At 47.5% G+C, this 13194-nt stretch overlaps 2 protein-coding genes across 4 annotated transcripts in view; one reads left to right on the top strand and one right to left on the bottom strand.

The window, feature by feature from the left end:
- The window catches only part of E(bx) (nucleosome-remodeling factor subunit NURF301 E(bx)), a 53396-nt gene extending 51367 nt beyond the window's left edge, over window positions 1-2029 (bottom strand). For both annotated transcript variants that reach the window (XM_075701456.1, XM_075701457.1), the window contains exon 1: window positions 389-2029. In XM_075701456.1, coding sequence (XP_075557571.1) covers window positions 389-1510 — 1122 coding nt within the window. In that variant the 5' untranslated portion in view covers window positions 1511-2029. The remainder of the gene's footprint in view (window positions 1-388) is intronic.
- A 116-nt stretch (window positions 2030-2145) lies between these two features.
- AIMP2 (aaRS-interacting multifunctional protein 2) lies at window positions 2146-11711 on the top strand. 2 transcript variants are annotated; one of them, XM_075701458.1, is made up of 5 exons: window positions 2146-2316; window positions 2748-2900; window positions 4877-5156; window positions 9448-9520; window positions 10826-11711. In XM_075701458.1, the coding sequence occupies exons 1-5, from the start codon at window positions 2176-2178 to the stop codon at window positions 11160-11162; spliced, it is 984 nt and encodes a 327-aa protein (XP_075557573.1). In that variant the 5' UTR covers window positions 2146-2175; the 3' UTR covers window positions 11163-11711. The 2 variants fall into 2 exon arrangements, with proteins under 2 accessions (XP_075557573.1, XP_075557574.1); XM_075701459.1 differs by lacking the exon at window positions 2146-2316 and adding an exon at window positions 2482-2620.
- The last annotated feature ends 1483 nt before the right edge of the window (window positions 11712-13194 follow it).

Below are 13194 nucleotides of genomic sequence, written 5' to 3'. Positions count from 1 at the left end.
GTTTGTGGGAAAGTATCAACAAGTTGGAACGTTTCAAACACTCAGCAATATTGACAGCACCTGCAGGCATCTTAAACCGACTGTCAAAAAATCATCCACGACACCCATCTCGGAAAAGCCTGCTCGGGGACACTCAACAAGCAATAAATGCGAATCAAAACGGGGGTTGGCCGGTTTCTACGCATTATGCAAAAAGGAAAGAAAAGAACTGGACACCAGCCCTCGCAAACACCTCACTTGAGCCGTCAGCATCAACAGCTCATCGGTGTCAACACACACCGAATCAGGCACACATTTCAAATCGACTCTCGCCGCCGATCATCAGCAATTCACACGCGAAAAGGCGAAGCGGGGTGGGGACACCTTGCTGCGTCATTCTATATAATACCTGGTTGGCCTGACAGACGGTGCAGATCCAGTCTTCGGTGGGAACGTCCTCGAGAGGCGGGTCGAGGCAGGCCAGGTGATAGACGGCCGGGCAAGTCTCGCAGCACAGAAGGTCGCCCAGCTTGTGGCAAACTCGGCAGTGATCGTCGTGTTTGGCCACGCCTTCGCTGGTGATGTCCTCGCGCGCCTGCGCCGTGGTCAGGAACTGGTCGCACAGAAACTCGAGCACGTTCAGCTTGCTCGCCACCGCGGTGAACGGGTACTCGCATCGTTCGAGCGCGGCGAGCATGGGCCGGTACTCGGGGTCGCTCGTCAGGTACATGCGCAACACCGCGGGCCACGTCACCGCGTCCACCATGTAAAGGTGCACATTGATGCTGTCCTTGAGGTCCTGCGGCCCGAACTGGGTGCCTGCCGCCTCCTCCTCGCGCAGGATGGCGCGCAGCAGCGCGATGTGCGCCTCGGACAGGAGCGCCGACTGCTCGTCCGACATCAGGGCGACGCAGAAGTCCTCGAATCGGAACGGCGTGAGCCGCAGGATGTTCCTGAAGTGCCGCAGCGTCTCGTAGATGCTCAGGGCGCGCATGATGTGGCACGTGGGCAGGATTAGGTCCTCCGAGCTCTTGGGCAGCGCCAGCGCAGGCAGCTCGCGCTCCTGCAGGAACACGGGGCTGTGCGCCCTCCGCGAGGACGAGGTCCATTTGCGCTTGGCGGGAGTCGAGCTCGAGATGGTGCTGTAACTGCTCTGCGAGTACACGCTCACGTCGTCCGACTCGTAGCTGGCCACCGAGCCGTCGTCGTCGTCTTCTTCGTCCTCGGCGCGCTGGTAGTCGCTCTCGTCGCCGCTGGACGGAGGGGGCTCCAAGTCATTGTCCTCCTCGTCGCCGCCTCCGAGGACGGTCTGAATGAAAGAACGAACCTTCTGCGATTTTTCGCGGAGCCTCTGCTTGAGCTGGGGCTGCGGCGTGCTGTTCTCGTACTGGCGCAAGTGAAGTCCCAGGCGCGAGCTCTGGGCGCTGGAGCCAGCGTACAGGTAGCGAGGCTTCTTGAGCAAGCTAGGCCTATGCGAGAGTACCGCCGACTTGGGCGGCCGCCCGCGGCCCCTACGGCCCCGCGAGGACATCGCAGGGACTCAGTATCGTCCTAAACCCGCTAGGGAAGCTTTCTTCGGCCCGGGGCGGGGCCGCTATTTACCTGGGGCTCGGTATTTCCCTGCAAACGGTCCATACTGGGCCTACATTTTGCGAGCCGCCATTACCGCCGCTGGGATCACGTGACCTATACATTGACAACGTCGTTTCGCCGTTTTTGCATCCGTGCTCGCTGTGGGTACCAAGTGTTCACACGCACCGTCCGAACGCACAAATCACACAACCACCATGCCGTTTGGCAAAATTGCGCGTCACACAGGCACAAAATCGATCAAGCGACCGCGACACACGGCTCTGTTGTTCGACATATTGCGTTACCCCTCTCGGCGCCAGGCTGGCTTCTGATTGGCCCAGACTGGCAGCCGCCATAGCCGTTTCAAAATGCGAAAGATCATCGCACGAACTAATCTCCGCGTTTGCAGCGACGGCCGTACCTTCGGACCAGCCGTCAGAAGGGAAGGCTTTAATCAACCGGGCCGGAATTGCGATGCAAACGAGATCGGCCATTAAAAAAGCAATCCTTCTGGTATCCGAAAATAATGGCCACCTTAGCCAATCAGAGCACGCCTTTCAAACAGGCGGGAAAACTCGCGCCACCTGTCAATGCGCTGACACAACTTCTCTTAGCTCTTTAAACATGGCTTCCGTGCCGGTGGGATGCATGTACCGAGTGACGCCGATCTACGAAGAAATTAACGCCGTCGAACTCCCTAATTGCATGTACAGGGTGGCAAATGTGTACGGTGAAACGTGCGCCGCCAACGTCCCGAACGGCGGGGTAAGTGGCAGCTGCTGTGTCAACGTTACCTGACGCTACCACGTTGGCAGCGGCTACGAATTGTGTTTACTTCCTGCATTCGCGTGTCTCCTGTAACGTGCCTTATCTTCGTTGACGCGTGGTAATGTTTGCTGCGTAGATAGCCGGGAGTGACGAGAGGCGTCTTGCCCAGATCGTTGTATAAATAGCAGACCGTTTGTCTATAAATACATCCGCTTGAAGTGGGGGGGGTTGTGAACACAGTTACCAGCTCGGACCACGTTTAGAGGACCCCGATGCAAGTAACGACGTTCCTTCGTTTACGGTCTGCGGCTTTTTGATAAGCATCTGATAAAAGTTGTTTAACGTAACCTCAATTCAGCATGGTAGTTGAAAATATTGACGAGATCACGTGTTTGCGTGCTTGTTTTTTTTTTTTTTTTTTTAACTAGATGCCTATCGACAACGCGGGGGACATGGTAGCTGAGCTGGAACACCGGCAACAACAGCTGCTGGAGAGGTTGAACCATTTGAGGGAGCTGGTGGAGAGCGTCAAGGGCAAGCCACCTTCCAAACAGGCCAACCCTGGCGAAGCAGTTAGTTCGGTAAGCGTGACGGGACGTTGAACTTGTTCTAGCGCGGGCACGTGTTACACTGCAAACACGTTAGTTTAGTTTGCATGTACCAACTGCGACTATTGCATCATCTGTTGCCCACCGTGTCGAGATCGTTGTGTACAGGTCGAATACAAGCAGCTTTTGTCACATCGTACTACCTTTTACTCATAGGAAAATTTTTTATAACTTCAGTTATACAACGGGCATGGTTGCTCACGTGTACGTTCACGCTGTTGGGGCATTTTGGCTAATTTTTTCATCTCCGTATGCATCCTCTTGTACGATAACATGGTAGTTTGGCGTAATCAGCTTCTCGGCACTGTAGCAGCTAGTAGTATAGTAACGCATTAAAAGTTAAGCCGCGCGCTGTTGGACGATCGAGCGATCGGTCATTGAATTTGTTATCGCGCTGTAAGTATGCAGTATTGTACTCGCTTGTATTTCAAGACGTAAAAGCACAGATGAAAATTACCGTTGCTGCAATACATTCCAATAGGAGACATACTGTGTGCTTACAGGTTGGGAACCCTTCGTTAGCGCATGTTTTCTTAGTATATACTGATTCAGCATGCCATTAGACGTGCACACTGGTTGCCTGCATTTACTCTTTAATGCGCACATTTACTTGCTCTTCGCCAGCTCCGATCTTATATTGGTGTGACGCATATTCGTCGTGAGTAGACTGCTTATGCCATTCTCCAACCCAGTATGCAGTTCCGTGTGAAGTTCTGTCAGGTAACCTGAACTTTTCAAGCATGAGAAATGCTAGCTCATGTTATTGCCCCAGTTTAATGCACATCTAGAACGAGAAGAAAAAAACAATGCAATTCTTGGTATGGAGCACTCGACCAAAACATGCTGCAAATGTCATGCTCATGTTTGAAACAAAGACAGCTCTTTTACTTGTCAATCATGTATGTGCCAGCTTCTTTGTTCGGTTTAATGCACCAAGCTCTGTGAAGTATCACTTCATGTAACATCACTCGAGCAATCTAGTTGGATTGACCAGTCAACATTTAAACCCTCCTACGGCAAGTTCCTCCTTGTAAAGCCATTGGGCACAAAAGTTAAACACGTTGAAGTTTACGTGAAGTCAAGCTTTCGTGAAGCTGTTAGTTAACAAATCAGGCTAGCTTGTATTTGGTAACGTGACTTCGTAGTACAGAAACAAAGGACAAGACCGAAGGGAAACGACATACATAAGCACTAATTGTTAAATCAATGGCTATAAAACTGCTCAACTGCACTGTGTTTTGCAACATAACGATTACATGCCTGCCTGGCAAAGTGCTGTGACCCTACACGTCACCCATGTGACTGTGCGTTGCACAGTTTCCTGTGTGCAATCACGTGAGTGCTGAGTAATGCATGCATGCGTTAAAATTGCAGGCAGTCACTGAGGCATCTCTAGCAGCCTTTGGGAAACCTTGTAACCAAACTCCATCAGTTAGTCAGTGTTTCCCATGTTATTTCTTTTACTACAGAAATAGAAGTGCAACAGGCATGCAACTTCAAACATGCCAGCTACGGCAGCAAGAAGTCACTGTGGACGCACGTACGGTGTTTCATTTGCTTGATTGCAATGTTCCACAGTGCCAATTCACGAACGCCAATTGACTTGGGCAATCACAAACTGATGTACATGTTCAGATTATAATTTTATTTAAAACCTGGGGTTTGACGGATTCCCGTCTGGTCACTGCTCCCTTTTCTTAGTCGTATCTTTATGTACTGTGTATGGTCACCGAGCAAGTTGCTCTATTCCCCGCAGAAGCATCTTCAGAGGGTGTCTATTTTCTTGCTGCAATTGCTCCACATCACTGAAACAAGAGTCTTCCCTAGGCAGTTGATCTTTTGTGCACATATATGTCTTGCTTGTATTTTAGAGGAGTAAACTCGAACTCTTCAGCTCACTGCATCATGCAGCATCACTGAAACGTGACAGTCTTACTGGCAAACCGCAGGAGACGGTACCGGCAAGAGTGGTGATGCCAGTCGGCAAGAGAAGCAACTCCCTCGTGGACATCGTAGTGAGCGCATCGCCCGATCACCCTCCGTGGAGCCTCTGGCCGCTGCGTCGTCTGCTGTCGCAGCACATGCGGGTGCTGTTCGCGTGCCACACGCATTCTTCCGTGGGCACCCTGCCTGCACACCTCTCCTTCCTGGCTGCCAGTGCCGACGGTGGACCTTGGGTGGAATCGCGCATGTCTCATGACCTTGCCCTCACTCTGGTCTGGAAGCAGGGTGAGCTGGCCTTGTAACTTGTTGGACGCTCAAACAATGCAGCGTGTCTTTTTTTTTTTAGGCAGAATGGTAGGCCATGTCTTTGACTTTAACCAGGGTGGTCTGGTACAAAATAAAACTGGCATTTAAAAAAAATATAATTTTCAAATTTCGACGATTTTAATAAACCGCTTACACTTGAATGAAATCTTGAACTATAACTTTGCTTTGTGCAAAAGTCACCCCGAAAGAAAGCCAAAATTCGTAAGTCAGTAGCCACCGAGTTTTAGTATCCTCCCAGTTTAATGTATCTTGAATAAATAAATTCTAGACTAAAATAGATCCTCAACATCCACAGAAAACGCATTGCCTATGGATTGTTTGTTTTGTAGGAACTGCACTATGTCTTGTGAATTGCCTGTCGAGAAAGGATCATGATCCTTTCTCGACAGGCAATTCACAAGACATAGTGCAGTTTCTACGAAACAAATTCTAGACTGCAGACTGGTGTTCTGGGCCGTTTTCCATTTTTGTGATATTTCCACTCAAATTTGCTTTTCTTATAAAGTGAAATAACATATGGTTAGGGTTCACGTGTTCCTTACTGGGGAAAAAAATATATTGTAATCAAGAACTGTACTAATTTGTGGCTAAGCAAGCTCAAGTTTAAGAAATATTGAAATTTGCCGAATGCTGCATATTCTCTTTTAGACAGGCAAAATTTTTGTCTCTCGTAAAGTTCATAATCAGAGTCCTGGGTCCAAAACCTGCTCTAGAGATAAATTTTATCGAAATCAAACATGACAACCAAGACTGCCTGTTCCTTCTTATCTGGATTCGCACCCTTATATAATGGCGTTTTTCACTGGACCCATCTGGAGCGGCCGCCAAAATCCTCGAGCGAGTGCTCGGGTTTCACAAATCCAAATCGGCCAGCAGAGCACAAAATGTGCCGCGTGGGATCACACAGGAAGTCTGCGTACACGTCACACAAACCGGTTCCGTAAACCATGCCCGACTTCCTCTCTGTACACTTTCACGGCAACCAATGTCGCTGTCCCCCATGCGTAATTTGACTGTGGCAGTTGCAGAGTCCGTCGTTTCCATGTCGCGCCCACAAGAATTGTGCATGGACAATGTGCATAGAAGGCTTCGTACAGCACCTGCGCCACCTTGTAATCGCTGTCCTCCAAGCTGTCGTAAATTGAGGGGCTTTATGCTCTCGTCACTAAACGCGAGCTCTACAGCAGCACCGAATGCATACTGACTGGGTACTGATTTCGCTTGAAGATTGCGAGCTATTTCCGCCCGAATCCGCACCTCGGTGGTGGAGCAAGTGAGAGCATTCCGGCGCGGAGCGAGTTGATTCTAAACGACCAGCGGAAAGCACGAACCCGCTCCAGATCGACCAGTGAAATTCGGATTCGGTGCCACGGAGCAAGAAATCCTGCTCCGAATCGACCAGTGAAAAATGCCATAAGCCAGTAGTCATCCTATACACTATGGCCCACTGGCTTAATTTCCACATGACGGTCTTGGCAATGCAATTTTTTTTACCAATGTAGGTCTGCCTAATCTCTCATATCAAGCTCATTTTTTCCTATGAAGTTGATATGTTGAAGTTGCTGTATTTATTTGAATATGAAGGCTGGTTCTTTTTCCCGGAATCCTTAGCTTTAAAGAGTCACTAAAGAGAAATGATTTCACCTGTGTTTGTAAATTGCCAAACCACAATACCAAAAACAAGACCCATTGAAATATGGATTCAGTTACTGTTTCAATATGGCAACGGCACCACAATACCGGTGATCCAGATTTTAGATGGCAGCGCAAATTGTAGCAACTAATAAACCTTGGCAGTGTGAGGGAGTACCGTATTTTTGCGCATATGACCTGCATCGAGAATTTAAAAATTTAACGGTAAAGGCAGGGCGCGAATTTCGCCTTATGGTGTGGCAGCGCGATGCATGCTGCCATAAAGCCGCATTGTGAGGCAAGAATTTGAGTATAACCTACATCGATTATTCGGTATTTCGGGCTATTCATCGGCTACTCTATGTTGGCTCGTAGTCCATTTTATCGGGCTTCCCTGGGCACTGCCATGTTTGGTCACGTGGTGACGTGTCCCTTGCTTGGCTCAACTGACCTCGGCTGCCTCCGTTTACAACTGCAGCGCACAGTACCGGTGCACCACAGCAAACCAATGTTTCAGTCTTTGTTGCGACAATGTCTGCATGATCAGCAGGAAACTTTGACCAAAGCTTTGGAAGACATGTAAATGTCGCATATCTATCGTACCGGGCAGGAGGGAGGGTGGGGGAACAAGGGAGCTAATTGCGTTTTGTCCAGATGGTGTGAGTATTGCCATGCGCTGTGCGGCTAGCAATTGTTTTCCAAGACACAGTGGTATGTACTTTCTGCTACTGTATTAAATCGTGATTGCATGCAGTCATTCGCTCACCTTTCTTTTTTTTGATATTTATTTAGAACCCATGGCTTGGAAGCATCAGGTTTCTATGTCTTTAATTTACTGCCATATTTTGGAGCAATGTCCTTACAATATTTATTTTCCATTTGATCACACGTGAATGCGTCAATTACACTAAATTTGTTTGTGGCATGCTTCGAACTTGAAACGTCCATGTTTTGATGTGAAAGCGTTAAGGGTCCCGTGTTGCAGAAAATCCGGTGTCGGTGCCTGCAGCGATGTCCATATGAGAAAAATCATCCCGATCCACGCAGGCCCTCTGTGTGGCGCATAGGCGTTGCTGAACTCAATTTCTCAAAGTAAAATGAACTCAATTTCTCAAAGTAAAATGCACCAGAAAATTATGGCTTACACACAACCTGCAGACGTGATAGTATCGGATTGTAATTTGAATGTATGAGAAAGCATAATTCTGTTATGCGGAAACTCAAACACGAACCCCTTTTCCAGCTGAAAAAAAAAAAAAAAAAAAAGCCAGGAAGCTTGACTTTGTGCATAGCGTTCGGAGCCGGCGTTTCCAGGAGAACATAGCGGTTACATAAGCTGCAGTTTCCGGGAAGCGTGAGAATCATAGAACGTGATACATTGAAACGTGACTAACTTTGATGCACACGTGCCTGTTCTCTTTTGCTTGGTGTGTGCATGCATGACAAGAGGATATGTATGTACGATTCTGTCTTCCATTAAACATTTATGAGTGTAGCGCTTGTCTTTGTCCACCTATCTTGTCTCTGTGGTTTTTATCGCGCTAAGTTGCTATTTCAGTTGTGAGAAACAGTCGGGGATCTTTTAATGCTATTGCGTTCCATTCTTGAAGGTGAAGCTTAGGCTTCTTCCAAATTTTAAAACTTTTCTAGTACCTTAGAAAAGATATGCAACATTGTTCATCACTCATTTCACATTGTTGCTTGTGATGAAACATTCCGCTTCAAACATCCTTACCTAGCATGCGTAAACTCTACTCATTCATCGGCATAACCTCTTACAAATGCACTTGTATCTAATATGTGACTGTAAATGGTCAGTGAGTTCCAGTGAATGGGGCGGACTTTAGTGAAGAGCAGAAAATAAATAATATTTACAAACATGAGCGAGTGCCTACTAAGTTTGCCCTGCTATCTGGCCATTATAGTTTTGTGAGATTGGCTCAAGTCAGATGGCAGTTTGACATTAATTCCGGAATTTGTGGCACAACAAAGCAGGGACAAAGAAAACATAGGAGGGCAGTAGCTAGAGTAAAGCAAAGTTGTGCTTCTCTGTGCTTCTCCCCTACAAACGCAGGACACTGCGAGCTGATGAGGTTTTAGTACAGAGATTATTGTGTTGAATGCCACAGTTGTTAATCCGCACATGAGAAAGCAGCCTTACTAAAGTGTGTATGCATACAGCGAACTTAAAATATTCAGGGGGGGAAAAAAAAGGTGTTCAGCGTTCTCGTACTGCACGGTGGGCTATGAGGGACGCGGTAGTGCTGGGGCTCCATATTCATTTCAGCCATCGGGTATCCTTTAACGTGCACCTAAAGCTGGGTAGAGGAATCTTTTTGCATTCCACCCCTTTCGGAACACACCCGAATAAAATCGCTGTGGAGCAGGGGATGCAGCTGGAGTTGAGGCATCAAATGGTTGGGCGCGGCACAAGCGCCATCTGTCTACAGAGTGAACTAGCCGGCAAAAATTGTTTATGTTAGTGTGTATACTTAAGTTCTTTTTGTTGGTTCACCCAACTGGCACTTTCGCCTTATGATTGTGACCGCCCTACAATCAAATAAATGCTGTAAGTTCAAGAATGTATGGTTGATTCTTAGCCCTTTCTTCTTTGCAGTGGACCAGAACTGTGAGGTCATGGTGAGCCCTGTGCTCCAGGCGGCCATAGTGGGAGAGGTGAACCTCATCAGGTGAGTAGAATGCCCTTGGAGCGGTTCAAAAAGGGCAGCCATTAACACCAGCTCATGTCTCAGGTTTCAGTTTATTAATTTTACCGAGACATATAGGAGGAGGTCCCTGAGCACCAAGCTCTACGGTGCGGGGCCTCACTGGCTCTGTGGAGCACAGCACACAGTGGTGCAGTCGGGAAGGGCATTTATTGCACCTTCTATACAATAAGCCAACGTGTCCGATGCGCCCTGGCATCGACACCTGAGCATCCTAGGATTCCTGCAAACGTCAACACCCAAGTCGTTCATGGGTGCATTTTCACACATGGAGTTATTGTGGTCGCCCATGACAGTGCCGTTCTCCAAAGCCACACGTGAAGCCCCTCTCGGGCTCATCTCCCAGAGGGCTCCAACGAGTGCCCCATAAGTGTGCAGGACATCGTCCCGAAGCCGATGAGAGAGAAGCAAGTTCGAACTCCTGCGCCCGAGTTATCTTGGTGTCAGGTGGCGCTAGCATCGGGACACTCACGCCACCTGTTGTCACAACTGTAACCGACGGCCCCTACTCCCCAACAATTAAAATGTCGTGCGGAGAAGCTATGCAGGGCAGACAAACATCAGGGGATGTGCGAATCAAGAGTCCTCACAACATTTATGGAGTAGTTATGCTGAGTAGAAGGCTTGTATATTCAAAGCGTTAAATTTATTAAGTCATCACTATGTAAATTGGAAAATATGTCAGCAGTTAAGTATCTCGTGAAATGCAAAATAATGGCAACATTACTAAAACGTTCCAAACTAGAATATCCTGTGCTCTACATCAGCAGGTAGCTAATTAGCAGAAATCAATATAACGAAATCGAGACTATGGAGACATCTAATTGAAGTTTATTCCCAAATGACAGTGCTCGCAAGTACACAGTTTGCTTTCCATAGTCTGCTCCATAGGTGAGAGGAAATTGCTGTGGGCTGCAAATCTGGTTTAATTTGTTTTAATGAGAGCAGTACTTGCTTGTTTGCTTGTATTTTTGTATAAGGCTCGAAGCCTGGTGGAATGGATAGTGCTTAATGTGCATTATCCAGTTAAATAATAATTTGTTCAACCAGCTCTTGCTCTTGATGTTGTTTAGCTATGGGAAAAAATTGTTACCTTTCTTTCAAGCCACATCGCAATTGCTAATATGTGACAAACTGTGAGCTTGGTTTAGCACTTATGCCGTTACCTTGCCACAGCAAAGGGAAAGGTTCCTCCTCTTCAATGTTTCGTGTCTTCCAACGACCACTTTTCTGTTTTGTCAAATTTTTTTCGATGCAACGGCGTTGCAGGTACCTTGGACGGCTACTGAACCCTTCATACGAGTCGGGAGATGCAGCGACGGCTACGGAGGTGGACCACTGGCTTTCGTTGGCTCACCACGGCATCATCCACGGGAAGAACAAAGAGCAGCAGGCCGTTCTCAAGGCTCTCAACGCGCAGCTCGGCAGGACGCCCTACGTCCTGGGGTCGGTGCCAGGCCTCGCCGACATCGCCCTGTGGAGCGCTCTGCTGCAAGCCAACCTTGCGTGTGGGGCGCCCAGCAATGTGAAGAAGTGGTTGAAGGCCCTCAGCACGAACCCCATCTTCTCACTGCCCAAAGGGTGCTGCGTCTTAAGTGATCTATGAATGAATCCAAATAGTGGAAACGTTAGGAACAGAAACTTTACTTTGTCATTTACATTTGGGGATCATGTGTTTGGGTTCTATTGCGGTTCAATTTACGTGTAAGCCATGTGCTATTAATTAAGTAGTAGTAATGGCTTACTGACAGTTTGGTGTTAATGAAAGCCATTTTTGTGTGTATTGCAAGTACAACGAAAGAATGAAGACTTGCGTTTGGATTAGAATTTCTCATTTTCTCTCGGGCCTTCAACGGTAACATAATATGTATTAGTTGGCTTTTGTATTCAATTCCTCCATCCACTATTGTCACTCAAATTGTATTATGTGGGCCCAGTGCTGCAGTATTTTTTTTTTTCTTCATCATCCTAACTTGAACAGCAACATAACACACTTGAATGAATAGGTTAAGGGGCTGCAACACTTTCACGCAGTGCTGTTGAGGAAATTGCATTGCGAATGTTGACAGCAAAAACACGCAAGGCACTGCTCTGCGTCCAGTCGCATGCGGCATAAGAAGCCGTCTTAAAATAAACAGTCATTTCTGAAATACAATGTTGAAGTTTTATCAGTGTGTAGAGGTCTGGGGCTCTATTCTTGGTCAACCACTCTTGAGAGCGTCACTTTCAGTCAGCATGGAAAGTGGATGTGAGCGAAAGAGTGGTGTACCTTCCATCGGCATTGTTTTCACATTGCATAGCTCCCAAGTGCGTTGACGGGAAGCCTGTCGCTCGGGTGGGGCATGGCACTGGACTTCCCGTCGTTCAAAAGTGCAAGCATCCTTGAATGTGACAAGAAGGAATTCGGACCCTGAAATGCCGAAATATGGCTTCGAATTGCTGATTTCGGCTTGGTGAATGTCTAATTCCAGCCAGACCGAAGTTGGGACGGCAGCAGCTGAAAAGGTGGGTCACAGTATGCGTGTGGCTTTCTTTTTTTTCTGAGCAGCGCTACAGAGCAGGAATGCGTGGAACGCTTCACTTGTGGAGTCAAATGCAATAAAAGGTGAGGCTTGCTGACCTAATGTGCTCGACCAGCAATCTTCAGAGGGAGTTCACGCAAGCGCTTGCTCCTACCGGCTGATGCAATCTGTGGCAAAGACTGCCACATGATGATTAAAGTTTGTGCCCTGAATGATGGGTGCTGTCAGTTGGGAAGCGAGTACTCAATCATAGCTTCATGGCTCCCACATTTGCGTTAACGTAACATGAGGAAGTGGGGGAAGGTGCCTTCCCTCGGCTCCAAAAATGGTTAAGTATTGCGATTACAACGCAAACTAACAATGCGAAGCACAGCTGTAGTCGTCTTGCACACTTAACAGTTAGGCACAGCGTGATCCCCAACTCTGGTGTGCGCCGACTGAGACCACCTGTGTAAGGTGATCGACATTGTATTGCGCTGTACTGTAGACAGTGCTTGAGACTTTCACTTCCTCACGTACCTGTACCCCATCGTGCAGACACACAGTATGGTTCCACCTTAAAGGCAACACTACATAAATGCATTGGTAAAGCTAATAACGTTATGGAGCAAGTGTGTGGCCACAGATAAGTTGATCGTGAACAAGAAAGAACATTTGGTTGGAAAGAGCTTTCGATCAGTTTTGGCAGTTGTGTGGTCCTAGCTTGTAAATAACTTGCAAGCACAATTTTTTCAACCCATTTGTTATTTTCACCCAGTCACTAATATAGCGCTAGTTAATTGACTTTATTGGACAAACAGTTGCAGTAGGTCCGTCGCACTTGTTTGAACCTATGCTAAAGTTTTCTTGAATCTTCTCTCTTCGGTGCTGTGCAAGGTGTGTGCACATACATTTTATTTCCAACTTCGTGTTTGCACCTCTTGCTTAATTGGAAACACAACTTCACGTAGCCTCATATGGCATGTGCTCTGGATGCAGTGATTACTTGCAGGCGAGTGTGAAGAGGAGAGGTGTATGTACAGTGCTCAATGCGGACAATTCCAAAACTGCCCTGATGTATTATTGTTTTATTTCCAGTTTCATCTGCATTTGTAACACTGGCTTAGTCCACACTTC

Source organism: Dermacentor variabilis, chromosome 8, assembly GCF_050947875.1.
Source record: "Dermacentor variabilis isolate Ectoservices chromosome 8, ASM5094787v1, whole genome shotgun sequence".
Lineage (NCBI taxonomy): Eukaryota > Metazoa > Arthropoda > Arachnida > Ixodida > Ixodidae > Dermacentor > Dermacentor variabilis.
Note: the sequence above shows the minus strand (reverse complement) of the source record. Positions and strands in the feature narration are given on the sequence as shown.

Excerpts from the sequence above, each read along its gene's own strand:
- AIMP2 (XM_075701458.1), top strand. The coding sequence starts at position 2,176 with ATGGCTTCCGTGCCGGTGGGATGCATGTACCGAGTGACGCCGATCTAC. Across the intron at positions 2,901-4,876 it reads CTGGCGAAGCAGTTAGTTCG|GAGACGGTACCGGCAAGAGT; the intron begins GTAAGCGTGACG and ends GGCAAACCGCAG. Across the intron at positions 9,521-10,825 it reads GGAGAGGTGAACCTCATCAG|GTACCTTGGACGGCTACTGA; the intron begins GTGAGTAGAATG and ends ACGGCGTTGCAG.